The sequence below is a fragment of the Myotis yumanensis genome, unplaced genomic scaffold (assembly GCF_028538775.1).
Source record: "Myotis yumanensis isolate MYYU_CA2020_CCGP unplaced genomic scaffold, mMyoYum1.0.hap1 SCAF_4, whole genome shotgun sequence".
Classification (NCBI taxonomy): Eukaryota; Metazoa; Chordata; class Mammalia; order Chiroptera; family Vespertilionidae; genus Myotis; species Myotis yumanensis.
The window spans coordinates 104,693,289-104,707,576 of NW_027223755.1; the positions used below are offsets into that span (position 1 = coordinate 104,693,289).

Below are 14,288 nucleotides of genomic sequence, written 5' to 3' on the forward strand. Positions count from 1 at the left end.
GCTTTGTGATCTTGGGTCGGGTTTCTTCATCTCTGTGACCTAAGGTCTCCTGTCTTTATGGTAAACATCTGTTTCCCAGGCACCTAAGCCCTGGAATTGACGTAAAGCTGGCTCTAAACATAAGGTTTAGCCCCCATGGGGGTCAGAGATGCTGAGGATCTGGGTGTGAGGCCCTTTCTCTGGCCCATCCCACATTTCCCATCTCCTGACGCCCCCACCCTACCCACCCTCTGGAATCCAAGGCCGCCTGCAGCCTGACCCGACCCCAGACCCAGCGAGGCTCTAGGCTCCCTCCCTCCCACCCCGTGTCGGACCCTGGCCGCAGCACACTCAGGCTGCCCACCTCGGGCTCCTCGGGGAGCTGAGAGGATGGAGACATGAAGGGGCAGCCCAGAGAGCAACTGGCCTCCACACACAGCAAGAAAACAGGTTCAACAAGCATTTATTCAGCCCCTGCTGTGTGCCTGCTGTGTGCCCCCTGCAGTGCCATGCCCTGCCCCCCGAAAGGTTATGTGCCACTGGGCACCTCCTGAACTTCCTAGCTGGCTCGGGGGACCCCAGGCTTCCAATGGCCAATGTCCGCGTTTCCTGGCCTCCCAGCTGTACCCAGCAGGGCTGTGCATGTGGCAAGAGTGCGAAGTTGCTGTCCCGAAGTTGCTCTGTGCAGCCCTGTGTACTTCACAGGCCCGCAGGGCCCTCCGCTCGGGCCTGAGACCCGGGCAGCGATGGGCAGGGCCGGCCGGTGTCTCCCGTGCAGGCTGGCTGGGTTCAGAGCGCACAGGCCAGGTTTCGGTGGTGCCAGACGCGCGGCCTGGTGGCGGGGCTGGTGCTGACGGAGGCTGGGTCTGGGGCCGGCTGGTCTCGGTCACACCCAGTGCCCCAGGACCCAGCACTGGCGGCTCAGCTCTGCGGCCTCGTGTGCAGAGCTCCGGGGCCAGGAATCGCCCAGGTGTGGCTGGTGTCCTGCCGAGAGACGGGGAAGGGGGGGGGGGGGGGTTAGGCTAACAGTGCTTCCCCCCCCTGCGCCCCTCCTGCTCACTGCCCACCAGCTCACCACCCACCCACCCACACACCCATTGGCCTCCCACCTCCCCTTCAACACCCCCGGACCCAGCTGTCCGCCCACAGGCAGCTCCCACCCACTGTCCCACTCGCCAGCTCACCCTCCCCCCACCCGCATACCCACCTCTCCACGCCCCCCCACGCCCCCTACACCATCCACCCACCAGTCCACCAACACAGAGACATACACCTGCCAATACAGCCACCAATGTATCCACCGTCCCACTCACCCACTCCTCCCACCACACTCACCCACAGCCCTGAAACCCACTCAGCACCTCCGCCCGCCAACTCACCACACGCCACCACCCCGATAACACACCCACCCGCCCTGCCGCCCACATACACCTCTACCCACAGCCCCAAACAACCACACGCTCACCCGCCCATCCACCCTCCAGCTCGCCACCTTTTCGCCTACTCCCAACCTGCTGACACACCCGCTAACCCACCAAGTCCCCAAACCCCATCCTCCTGCCCCCAACTCAGCACCATACCCACCAACATCCCACCCACCACCAGCCCTCACATCCCCCTGCCCGCACACTCACCCACCCCACACCAGGCCACCCCCACCCACTCTCCTTCTCTGCTTTCCTTTCACCCACCCTCAGTCCCACCAATCGCTCCCCTGCCCACCATTTGCCCACCACCCATCCCAGCCACAACCACCTCTCCCCACCCACCCGCCCACTTGACTGAGCTGCACTGCGTCCCTCGTGTGCTGGGGAGCTGGGGAGGGTGAGGACGAGTGGAGTGGCACCCAGGCCCAGTCCTGACCTGGCCCAGGGGCAGTGAGGGCCCGGCTGGCTCGGAGCAGCTCTGGGCCAGGCTACCGGGCAGGGCCCGCCCCTCAGCAGCAGGGCTGGGAGCTGACTGACACACAGGCACAGCCTGTCCTCCCTGAGTCTCGGGAGCTCCGTGCACGTGCCTCCCTGGCGTCTTTCTAACAGGCCAGACCCTCTCCCTCTCCACACTGTGGCTAAAGGCCTACTATCTCCTTGTACCTGCCCTGACTCAACCCTCAAGGCCCAGCTCACGCCTGCCCTCCCGCGGGAAGCCCGCAGCACCCTCTCCCAGCCCGCAGGGGTCTCCTCCAGCTACAGCCCCAGGTGGCTCTCCTTAGCCGGGGGCCCAGGAGAGCTATGCCCAGCCCAGGGCGGCTGCTCCCCGGGAGGATGGGGGTGAAGAAGGAGGCGCCCTGGAGGCCACGGGAGAAACCGACAGTGACCGAGCGCACTGTGGGGACACCCACGCCTGGGAGGCAGCACCGCCATTGCACAGACGAGGAAACAGACTCAGCAGACACGCAGCCGCCTCAGGGTAGGGTCCCAGCCTGCGTGGGACTGGGGTGGATAAATCTCCTCCTGACCGCAGACTTTCACGTTAAAGACATTTGTTCCGTGTTTTTTCCTGCGCTGAGGGGTGCGCAGACCTTCTTGTCATCCCTCAGGTCAGTCGGAGCCCTGACAGCAAACCCCTGGACGTGGACACCCCTGCTGAAGCCGGCCCTGCCCGCACACCTCCAGGGACAGGCCGCTCACCCCCTCCTCCACCCAAAGCAGCTCTGAGTAGGGGAGGATTTTCCTAGTAACAGGCTGAAGGGACAGGCGGGAAGGCAGATGCCATGCCAACAACGCGGCGTGTTTCCCCCTCTGGCTTTCTTTCTGTTTTTAATATTCTTTGGTGTTGCTTGGTGCCCTGCTCATTTCACTCTAAGGGTGGGAAACACTTGGCAAACGTGCTGGGATCGCTCGGCCTGAGGAAGAACATTTGTTCTGGCCCTGTCACCGGGACAGTTGTGTCCTCTGGAAGCGCTTGCGGCCAAGGTATACGAGTTTGAGATTTTAAAAAAAAATCTAAAAGCAAATATTTGGTGCAAAAGAAGGTTTGCTTATTTCTCTAAATGAGTGTTTAAAAGTGATTGTAGTTGTTCTTACGTTGCTAACAGGCATAACCCTGGAGAGTTCATTGGAACAGAGAAAAGGTCAACAATAAGTGAAACAAAATAGTCAACCCTGGTCGGTGGTTCAGTGGTTAGAGCGTCTCCTCCTCTCCCCCCTCCCCCCCCCAACCCCCGAAGGGTCACAGGTTCGATTCCCGTCAAGGGCACGTACCTGGGTTGCAGGTTCATCTTTGGCCCCAGTCTGGGCATGTGCAGGAGGCAACGAATTGATGTATCTCTCTTACATTGATGTTTCTCTCTCTCTCTCTCTCTCTCTCTCTCTCTCTCTCGCCCTCCCTCCCACTCTCTCTAAAAATTAAATTAAATTTTAAAAAGTAAAGAAAGGCCATGATCCCTGTCTTTCCTTGAGTTAAAATCAGGCTCCTTGTCCCCTGGATCCAGAGGCCAAGTCCCTAAGGACCGGGCCCTCCTCCCCCCTCCAGCCTCCCAGCAGGGCTTGGGGCTCAGAGCCACCTGCAGGGGGGCTGGGCCTTCTGTCTCAGCAGCGCTGAGAGCCCCACTGCCCACCAGGACTCCCCTGACTCCCTCCTTACAGGCTTGTCACTTTGGGGCCAGTCACCAGCCAAAAAACAAAGCAAAACAAAACAAAACAAACAAAAAAACCCCACAAAACAAAACAGCCCTTGCACCGCAGATTGAGGAATCCTACGTCAAAATGCCACCCGCCAGGCGATGCTGTGAGTGGGCAGAGGCCAGAGCCTCAGCTCCGGGCAGAGGTGCTGCGGGGACTGCGAGCTCTCGTCTTCTAGACAAACTGAACGAGTTTCACAATAAAATCTCAGATGAAAATGATCACAAGTAAGATTTCAAAAAATTTAAACCGTCTGTGGGCCAAGCCGAATTCTGAGGCCAGACTCCACCCAGGAGGCCGTGTCCGGCCGTTCCCCCACCGGCGCCCTGCTCCGCGCGTCCGTCTGTGGCTTCACAAGCCCTGGCCTCTCTGCAGGGTGATCTCCCAGCTGCCTCTGCGGTCCAGGCCCCACTGCTCTTTGAAATACCCCTCTCTGTGTCCCCCACACACTGCGCATCCCTCTCCCCCTGTGCTTGTCACTTTGTGTTGTGGTGTTTCCCCAGCTGACCTGGGGGTTCGATGCAGGCAGAGACCAGGCAGCTCCCTCCTGGGGCCCTCACCCCCCCACACCCGCCACCCCCCCCCCCACACACACACACCTGGCAGGGCACGGAGCGAGTCCTGAGCCGTGCAGGAGGGGGATGGAGTGGTCCTGAGCAGGCTCGGGGGGGGGGGGGGAGGGGTTTGGGGGGGGTGGAGGGGGCTTCACCTGCCCTTCCCAGCCTGAGTCTGTTCACCCTGAGAGGCTCTCTGCTCAGCCTCTCCTCCTTGGGGGAGGGGCAGGGGGGAACAACTGTACTTGGAGTCTGCCAGTCAATGGTTCAAACCCAAGCTCCCCCACTTACAGGCTGCGTGACCTTTGCGTTGAGCTGCGTGACTTTTGACAAGTAACGTCACCGCTCTGAGAGCGCACGTGGATGTGAACTAGAAAGCAGCCGGGAGGCCCCTGCAGAGAAGCCGGCCATGATCCGATCTCAGGGAAGATGTGAACATAAGACGCCAGAACCATGGGAAGTGCTGGTGCAACTGCCTCTCATCACAGATGGGACCCGGCCCCCGGGTGGGAGGCGATTTGCCCAGGGCCCCACTCAGAGGGCTGGTGGCAAGGACTGTGTTTCAAATCCCCCGGAAACCTCCCCGGCCTCGCAGGGTCCTCAGCACATGGCAGGCTCTCCGATGTGAGTTCTTTTCCCTTTTTAATCCAAACATCAGAACGTGACCATATTTCGCATCCGTCTCTTCCAGTCTTAACTGGAAAAGCACTGACTGACTCTCTCCAAGGCACCAAGATCTGGGGTCAGCCCTGAGCTCTGCTGAACCGAGTGAAATCACACCTGGAATGGGCTCATTCCGTGGGCAGGCCCTTGGAAACCAAGAATGCCAGTGCCCGTGCCCCCCGGGGTGCAGTGCAGGTGGGGAAAGGGGCTCCTGGAGGGGTGGGCGCTTGCCCACGGTGCGCTGAAGGTGGCGGAGGAGTTAGTGAGGGCGGGCAGGCTTCGGGCTGGGCAGGCGGCTGGTACTGGTGCTCCGACCCCACTGCAGCCCAGCCTGGCACCAAGAGCGGCTCCCTTTAAAAGGGCGTGCCTTCTGGAGGCTCTGCTGTCCGAGGTGCTGAAGGCCCAGCCAGCACCTGCAGTTTGGCTGCCCAACCTCGAACCCCGGCCTCTACAAAGAGATGCCACGTGGGGAGAAATGAATCGAGGTGAGCGCCAAGGGGCCTGGCTTTGAGGACCCCTCAGCTAGTGACACCACCATCCCTCTTGCATTGCCTGAAATGTCACAACCCTGGCAAGGCACCCGACAGCTCTGCAAGGTGACCTGCTCTGTGAAGCCGCACCCTGAGGGGCCCAGGGACTCCATAACGTCTGGTAGGATGCTACTTTCCCTCCCAGTTTCCACCCTAGGCCATAGCAGCACGAGGACACAGACAGCTCTGCTTTTTACCCATCACTGCATCCCAGCACGAGTGCAACCCCAGCACCGAGTGCAACCCTGGGCCAGTGCTGATGGTGGCGTCTGCTGAGTGAATGAAGTCTGGAGGACTTGGGAAGGAGAGCAGGCTTGTGTGGGACCCACATGGAGGGGAAAGTTGGGTTTACTGGTCCACCGTAGAGGCATATTGTCCAGGAGGTTGAATGGGGACCCCATCCTTCCTTCATCGGAGTCCGTCTTCTCAGACCCATGTTTCTGGGCTAAAACATTCTTTTTGTCTCTTTTTCACCCTTGAAATCAGCCTGAGTCACCCTAACCCGCCACCTGTCCTCAGAGACACTGATTCTTTCATTCCCTTGTTAAACATTTGCTGAGCACCTACTGTGTGTCAGCTCCATATTGGGTGCTGGGTCTACAGACATGAGTGAGACACAGACCTACCCCCTTCACTCCCCTTCCTGCCCCCCCCCCCCGGCCCCGTGTCCATGGCCTGGTGAGGGAGACGGACACATACGAGGAGACGATAAGGGCGAACACGCCTTCAGCTCTCACCATGTCACATCCCGGAGCCACTCCCTGTGTGTCACTGGCTCAGTTACTCCAAGGATGTGAGTTAGGCGTCATTACTATGCCCATTTCATGGATGAGAAAACTGAGGCCCAAATGGGTTGTCACTTGTCAAAGGTCTCACTGCTGGGATTTGAACCCAGGCAATCCCACTCCAAAGCCTGGGCCGCTGAGTTCTGCCTCATAGATGTGAGTGCCTGGCCAGGAGGATGCAGAGGCGACGGCGACCGCCGCTGCCAGGGCTGGGGAGGGGCTGGCGGCCGTTCCCAGACATCCGAGCCAGACTTTGAAAGCACCTGTGGAGCTCACGATCCCACTGGCTTGTTTTGTTGTTGTTGTTTTGCCAAATGGAGGAAGGGAGCAGGTGTCCTCGGGCAGAAGGAACAGGGTGTGAAATAGGCCCTTGGCAGGTAAATGAGTTTTTGAGGAGGTGTGAGAACCCGGCAGTGCTGGTGGCAAGGGAAAGCAGGCAGGTCTGGGAAGCTGGCAGCTGGGTGAGGAGTGCAGGCTGCAGGTGTAAGGACTCAGCCGGCTTCCTGGGGGGTAGGCCCCTCCCATCCCTGAGGATCCTGCCGGATCCTCAGATTTCAGGCTGGATTCCGGGCCTGCCCCAAAGCATAGCACGGACAGCGCCAGCGAGGCCAGTATTTTAGCAACGGCCCCAAGTGCTTCTTGGGGTCAGGAGTGGTTGCAGGAACCGGGCATGAGAAGAACAGTGGCGGCTTCCTGTGGAGTCGGCCAGGAAAATGGCCTTGTGTCTGGGGAGCCAAAGATCACACCTGTAACCGGCCCTGCTCCGCAGAGCCACACTGCCCGAGGCTAAGGGCGTCAGTCCGTCCCGGAAGGCACTGGCCACAGACTGCGTGCTCACTGGGGCTGCCTGTGAACGTGGCAGGGAGGTCCCCGCCCAGGGATGTCTCCATTCTAGCGGAGACAGAGTTCCCAAAGCCGTCTCAGCATGGTGAGTGACTGAGGAAAGAGGAAGCCAGGATGGGCTGGTGAGGGAGGTCTCGGTGGGGATGTGCCAGAGGGGCTGGCCCGGCGCCCGCCACCACCCGGTGCCACCACAGGAGGGTGTGGAGCTGGGGGTGAGGCATGGTCAAGTTTATCCTAGGAGGAGGATTGGCAGGGCGTTGGCCCTAGAAGCAGCCATTTCCATCCAGAAGCCGCTGAATCGCCCAAGCAAGGGACAACGCAGACTTGGAGGGGCAGGTGTGGGGCTGGGCGCGGGCTGCTTGGGGCGTGGTCTGCGGGCCAGCAGAAGCGGCATCACTGGGGATGGGTTAGAAATGTGAACCCCAGGCCCCGCCCAGCCCTCCTGAGCCCCACATCCAGGATGGGCCCGGCAATCGCATTTTAAGGAGCGTTTCCTCCCCCGCCCTCGCCCCCAGGTGATTTTGATGCTGGCACTGGCTTGGACCTCTCCACCCCATGCCAGGCATTGCCAAGCTGCAAGCCTGTCTGTGTGCCCAACAAGTTGGCGCCGATGCGAATTTCAGAAACAGTGTCTGTTTCCGTTTTAATAAAGGAGCAGGCCTCCGCGGGACGCCGTCGGATCTGGTCTTATCTAATAAAAATGCCAAGCGGCTCTGGGTCCAGGAAAGTCTTCCTTGCAATTCCCTCTGCTGTTTCAGGGGCAGCGGCGGCAGGGACTCGTCTAGACGCAGCTCCCAGAAGCCACCTCTGTCGCCAGCGAGCGACGGCCTCACCCGGCTCAGCCTCACAGACACACCTGGCAAAATCGAAAGCTTGTCTCGGGCATTGAACTTGACAGCTGCAATCAGTTGCAAACCCCAGTGGCCCCTGAAAGGCAGACGCAGACACCTGGCCCAGAAGGCAGCAGCCTCTCCATCAAATGTCACCTCTGATGTGCTTCTGAGCGGGCTGGTGGCACCGCAAAGCCCAAAGGCAGGTTTCAGAAGCAAACGCTTTCCTCAGGAAAAAAAAAAAAATCATAGCAGAATCCGTATCACAGTAGCCTAAGAAACAGTAACAAACTTAAGGTAACCAAACGGTCATGCCACTGCTCATGTCAAGGTGGCTGCCGGGGTGGGAGGGAGGGGAGGGAATTGGAGGTCAGAGCCAGCCACTGAGAACCTACTGTGTGCCACGCACTGTTCTCGGCTCTCGGGGTGCAGACATGAACAAAACAAGACAGGGTGCCTATTCCCACGGAACCTCGTGGGGAGAGACAGCAGAACCAAACTCAAGCATGTCAGTGTGAAAGGTCCCAGCGGACAGACACTGTGAGGAACAGAAAACAAGGTGATGGCAGGCAGCTGGGGCTGCTTCTCTGAGCAAGTGGCCTGCTGGCCGAGACTAAAGACGAGACGAAGCCAGCCATGCAGGGCGTTAGAGGGAGAGCATTCCAGGCAGAGAGGACAGCAGGCGCAAAGGGCCTGTGAAGGCAATGTTCTGTCTGTTCAAGAGAGGCCTGGGTGAGAGGACTGCGGTCGAGGGTTCAGGGCGCCAGGCCCCCAGGGTGGGGGAGACTCTACAGCAGGCGGAGCTGTGCCCCCAGGGGCCTGAAGATCTCCCCCAAGTCCCTTTGCCTCTCAGCGCCTTAGTGTTCACGTGCACCATAGCCGTCCTCCCTTCCCAGGCTGCCGCCTCGCGCTGCTGCGAAGGGCTCAGCAGAGGCCCGCGCACAGCACGTGTGTAACAACTCGGGCTCCCGGCACCCTCCTCCCAGTCCCTGGTGCCCAAAAGTCAGCCCACCACCAAAGCCGAGCAGCTGCCAGGTGCAGAGATATTGCAAAACCTGCCCAGGCATCCCCAGAGTATTTTCTTGGCCAAAAAACTAGCAGCGAAGAGGCTGCTTTCTGGAGACGGCGCCGTTCCCCGGACGGTCTGATCCGGCTGCTTTCCCAGCCCGAGAGCTCTGTGAAGACCAAGTCCACGTGGCTGCGCCCTGTAACCTCCCTCATAGGCTGCCCCTGGCAGGCGGGGCGTCCCAGCACGGGGACCCGCTGACTGACACGTGGGAGCTCACCCCGGTGGCCCCGGGTATGGCCTCTGGAGCCAGACGAGCTCAATGCAAATCCCAGCCCTGCCATCTCCGGGCACCGTATCCCTTCCCTGGGCCTCGCTGCTCCTGTCTGTAAAATGGGGCCGTATTTAGGACTAATGAGTGGATGGATGCGACGTCCTCAGCAGGTGCACAAGGCTGAGGTACAGCATCAGACCTGGGGGGCCTGACTGTTCTTGCTGGTCACTGTCGTCGAGGCCAGGTGTCACCACCACGGCTGTGCCATGCCAGCAGGTTGGACCACCCCCGACGAAGTCCCTGCCCCGGCCCTCCCTCTCCTGCACCCACCCTCACCCCGTGGTCAGCATCTGGAGTGAAGATTTGTTCACTAAGTGAATGAAGAAATGGCTTTCCTGTGGCCACAGAAGCAGCCCCTTTAGGATAATTAAAGTGACCACACGCGGGCATTCCAGCCACTTTCGGGCCGACTCCTCCCTCAGCTCCGACAGCAGATGGGCCCTTCTCTTCCTCGTTCTTTTATGTTTACATTGATTGATGTCAGAGAGGAAGGGAGAGGGAGAGAGAAACATCCATGATGAGAGAGAATCACTGATCAGCTGCCTCCTGCACACCGCCCATTGGGGATCGAGCGCGCAACCCGGGCCTATGCCCTTGACCAGAATCAAACCTGGGACCCTTCCGTCCACAGGCTGACGCTCTGTCCACTGAGCCAAACCAGCTCTTCCTCATTCTTTGGGAGCCTGGGGGGAGGGGCAGCTGCCTTCCCAGCTTCTCCTTGGGCCCCAGGGAGTTAGGACCTCGTTGCCTCACTGCCTCTCCCCCGCCCCCCGCACCCCTTTCTCCCCGAAGGGTCCCAGCAGCCCTGTGCTTTCCACCATCTCCATTCCCAGCCTGCCCGCCCTCAGACTGGACGTGGGTGAAGCCACGGTGCCCACAAACCTGTCCTCCCCCACGGCACCGAGGGACACACTGCTGGCCTCCCGCACAGGCTCCCACCGCCCCCAGGGACTCTCACCCCGTCCACCCGCAGCCTCAGACAACGACCCAGGACGTGCTGTCACATCTGGGGGACAACCGGACACGCTGGCTGCCCAAGTCCCCGGTGGGGACAGAGCTGGCCGGCTGGACAATGTGCTTTCACCGCCACTGGCCTTGCCCTGCTCCTACTTGGGTTTTCTGAGGTCACTAAGTAAGCTGCTTGCTGTCCAATCCTTATTTGACAACAAACTACCACAACCCAATCCACGGGACCCAAACTACGACACCCACAATCTTCCAGCAAAGAACCCCCCGCTTGGATCCCCGTCCCATCCCAGCCATGCGTCTCTCTGGGAATGAGAGCGACACCCATGTCCAGCTCTCCTCCCTCCTTTCCTGCCTGCAGGTGGAGGGAGGGACAGATATGGACAGGGACACGGATAAATACACTGATGAATATGCCAGCGTGGGCAAACGTAGGTCCACGGTTGGGAAATAACACAATAGCTAATACATGATAATACGCATGGTTTACCACTGCGTACTCACAATGGTAAGCCTGCTTTTGCCTACCCTGTAGAGATCTAGGTGTACAGTACAGAGTAGGTATATAATCTGAATAGTCTCTTCCCTGCTCAAAATGCCTGGGGTCCCCATGGCACCCCCTCTTCCCATGCTGCCCCCTCCCTCCAGCCCCGCCGCCCACTCCTACTGCCTCCCGCCATGCCACGCTGGCTCCAAGGCCTGGCTGCTCCTGCCCCAGGCTGTGCCCCCACGGCTCCTCTGCCTGGCCCTTTATTTGACCGACTCCTCCTCATCCTTCCCGTATAGCTCCTCAGAGACGAGGCTCTAAAGGAGCTGCCGTCGGCTTCCTCTTCACCATCGCCTTAGCCCCTGAGATGGTCTTGTTTGTTCCTGGGTTCACTTCTGCTTGCTCCTCACCCTAGACTGCCAGCCGCAGGCAGGGCCCTGCCCGCCCTGCTCCCGCGATCTGTGCCCGCCTTGCTACCGCGGTCTGTGCCCACCTTGCTACCGCGGTCTGTGCCCACCCTGTTCCTGCGGTCAGTACCCACCCTGCTCCCGCGGTCTGTGCCCACCCTGCTCCCGCGGTCTGTGCCCCCCTTGCTCCCGCGGTCTGTGCCCGCCCTGCTCCCGCCGTCTGTGCCCCCCTTGCTCCCGCGGTCTGTGCCCCCCTTGCTCCCACGGTCTGTGCCCCCCTTGATCCTGCGGTCTGTGCCCGCCCTGCTCCCGCGGTCTGTGCCCCCCTTGATCCCGCGGTCTATGCCCCCCTTGCTCCCGCGGTCTGTGCCCCCCTTGCTCCTGCGGGAGGCTCGGCCCAGCGGGGAGCCAGGGGTTCTCCCTCTATCCCCGCCACATGCTTCCTGGGCTCTCCGCTGGCTTATCTCTGAGGTGGGTGCTCCCAGCTGCCTCCACACCCTGGTGCTCGGCCCCTTCTCCCAGGAAGCCCTTCGCCTGGCACAGGCACCTGCCACTGACCATGGGTGTGAGCCAGGGTCCACCCAGGAGCCACCTCCTGTTCCTCGACTTCCTGGGCCGGTGGCTCCTGCAGGAGCCCCTTTCCTCCGAGAGAAGCGGGGTGCTCTCCTCTCCAGCAGCATCCCCCCCCCCCCCCCCCGCCTCCCTCCAGGCACAGCCATTCTCACTCCGCTGCTAGGATCACAGGAATTGCAGGCAGACAGGCCTGAGTTTAAATCATCACTTAGTCTGGGTCTCCCTAGAAGCAGATTGAGGTAGGAATTCAAGAGTAGGGGTGATCTTGAGGTGCAAAGCACAGGCCTCATGGCGACCCCACCCTGGGGACGAGGGAGCTGCCCGCCCTCTGTGGGTGCAGGTGGGGGAGGCCCCAGGCACCGAGACCTGGACTCTGGCAGTCGGAGGACACTGAGCTTCCTGAAAGCTCCCACATGGGCCGGGCACTGACTCACTGAGCTGTGTGACCTGAGGCAAGTGACTCCACCTCTCTGAGCCTCACTGTCCTCATCTGCAAAATGTGGAGGGTACGTTCTGTAGGAGTTGGGGGTCAGCAAGAATAGGAGGTCAGGGTGAGAAGCCCTTCAGGTGGGCAGGTGGGCGGGGAGCGCATGGAGGGCATCAGAGGCTCAGCGGAGATTCTGCCCCTTAAATTCTAGTCTCACATCGGCTCTTCCCTTTCCTGCCTGGAGCGGGTCCGGGTCTCTTTTTACCTCCCCTCTGCTTTCTAGCTCAGACATGTCTTTTCTGAATGGGTGCCCTGGATTCTGTCTATGTGCCCCCCACAGCGAGGCACACGGAGCTGCCAGGAGCACCCGCAGCTCAGACAAGTCCTGTCCACCTCACCTCCCTGACCTGGCCAGTCCCCCACAGCGCTGGTCTCCCTGGGGCCGATGGCTGGCCAGGCCGGGACTTAAGCTGCGGTGCACCCGCCTGTCTTCAGCTCTCCAGTCTCCCTCTGGCTCGCTTAGCATTCCCACCCGCTGTGAGGGCCGCGGCCGCTGCATGCACAGGACTTGCTCCGCTCAGACACCAGCCTCAGTTTCCCCATCTGTAGAGCGTGCTGGTGGGAGAACGCAGGGTCAGGGAGAGGTTGGCCTGGCTCGTCTCCCGGGTTCCTCCTCCGGAGACGGCCCAGAACCGGCACAGGCCCCGGGGAAGAGGCCACTTACGGGCAGGGTATCTCTCGTGGCGGCAGTCCAAGCGAAGGTCGTCCTCCTCGTCGTGCCGGTCCCCCTTCTCGAACCTGGAGAAAAGGAAGCGAAGGCCCGTGTGAGGAGGAGCACTGTGCACAGCAGCTCCGCACCCGTCCGGGAGGCCCTGCCACCGCCCTGCGAGCGGCGTGTCCGCTTTACTGACGAAGAAGCGGAGGCACCGGAGGGTGACGTGACTGATGAGGTGCGACAGCTGAGGCGTCAGAGGCAGGACCAGGATGCAAACCCATGTGCTCGCAAAAGGGTGCCCCGTTGCCTGCAGGCTGCAAGTGACAAACGAATGCGCATGGTCTGGTTTGTTTAAAACATGCCGCACTGATCTGCAAAAACAATTTGGCTGGCTCTGGCCGTTGCTCAGTGGTTAGAGCGCCAGCTCTTGGACCGAAGGGTCGCAACCCAGTTTGATTCCCAGTCAAGGGCACGTACCTGGGTTGCAAGTTCAATCCCCAGCCCCAGTTGGGTGCATGCAGGAGGCAACCAATCAATGTGTCTCTCTCATGTCAATGTTTCTCTCTCTCTCTTCCTCTCTCTCTCTCTCCCCCTTCCCTTCCTCACTTCCATTCTCTCTAAAAATCAACCGGAAAAAATATCCTTAGGTGAGGATTAACAACAAAAACATTTATTTAGCTGACTGTTTACCAAAAGCCTGGTGGTGATGAAGCCTAGATAATGAGACGATACGGGGTTAAATCCTGAGCTTCCTTTGTCAACTTCCCTCTCTTTTCTGGTTTGGGGCAATGGACTGATTACTGTGTCGCTGCCTAACTACATGAAAGCATTTCCTAAAGCCACGTCCACATCTACACAGCCCGGCTTCTCCCGCCTCAGTGCTGCTCCCGCGACAGCTGGGAGAGTTTCCCACGCATGGCCTCCTCCTCCTCTGGCAGCGCAAGATCACGGGGTTCCAGAGGGGCCGCCTGAGCCCATGTGGCAGCGGCTGCAAGCCGCGCACAGCTGACAGGGTCAGGGTGGGGGCGGCGGCGGCTCCAGGCCGAGACCCTCACCCCCACCCCACTGATGACCGAACCGAGAGTGGGCAGGGCCATAGGCCCACACTGCACTCACCCATTCATAACCTTCATGAATCGCAGAGCTCCACGTGGCCCAGCCCAAATGTGCACCCCCTTAGCGGCACGCAGCCCGGCCCCCTGAAGACTCCGTGGCAGTCTCTGTGTCTCCTAAGAGCACCGAGAGCATCCCGCTCCACTGCTGGCCCAATCCTGCTGTCTTCCCCTCCCCTGCCTTTCAGTCCCTTACAGCTGCCCCAAACCTTCCTCCCCACGGCTCCCTTCCAGGGCCTCCCCGCACTCTGCCTCCCCTCTCCTCCACCTCTCACCTTCCCACACCACCCCTTCGCTCCACGCCAGGAGTCTCCATCCTCTCCAAGCAAATGCCACCCACCCCCCCATTTGCTGCTTTTTCCTTTTGCCTCTTGTTCCTGCGCAGCCCCGCCCAGAGGCTGGAGGAGACGCGGGGAAGGTGGCCTGACAAGTGAGCAAAGCCAGGAGTGGCTTTATT

The 14,288-nt window shown here is 60.4% G+C and overlaps 1 protein-coding gene across 3 annotated transcripts in view; it reads right to left on the reverse strand.

The window, feature by feature from the left end:
- Positions 1-316: 316 nt before the first annotated feature.
- GSG1L (GSG1 like) overlaps positions 317-14,288 on the reverse strand; it is a 181,580-nt gene continuing 167,608 nt past the window's right edge. For all 3 annotated transcript variants that reach the window (XM_070411636.1, XM_070411637.1, XM_070411638.1), the window contains 2 exons: positions 12,729-12,802; positions 317-963 (listed from right to left, as the gene is read on the reverse strand). In XM_070411636.1, coding sequence (XP_070267737.1) covers positions 866-963; positions 12,729-12,802 — 172 coding nt within the window. In that variant the 3' untranslated portion in view covers positions 317-865. The remainder of the gene's footprint in view (positions 964-12,728; positions 12,803-14,288) is intronic.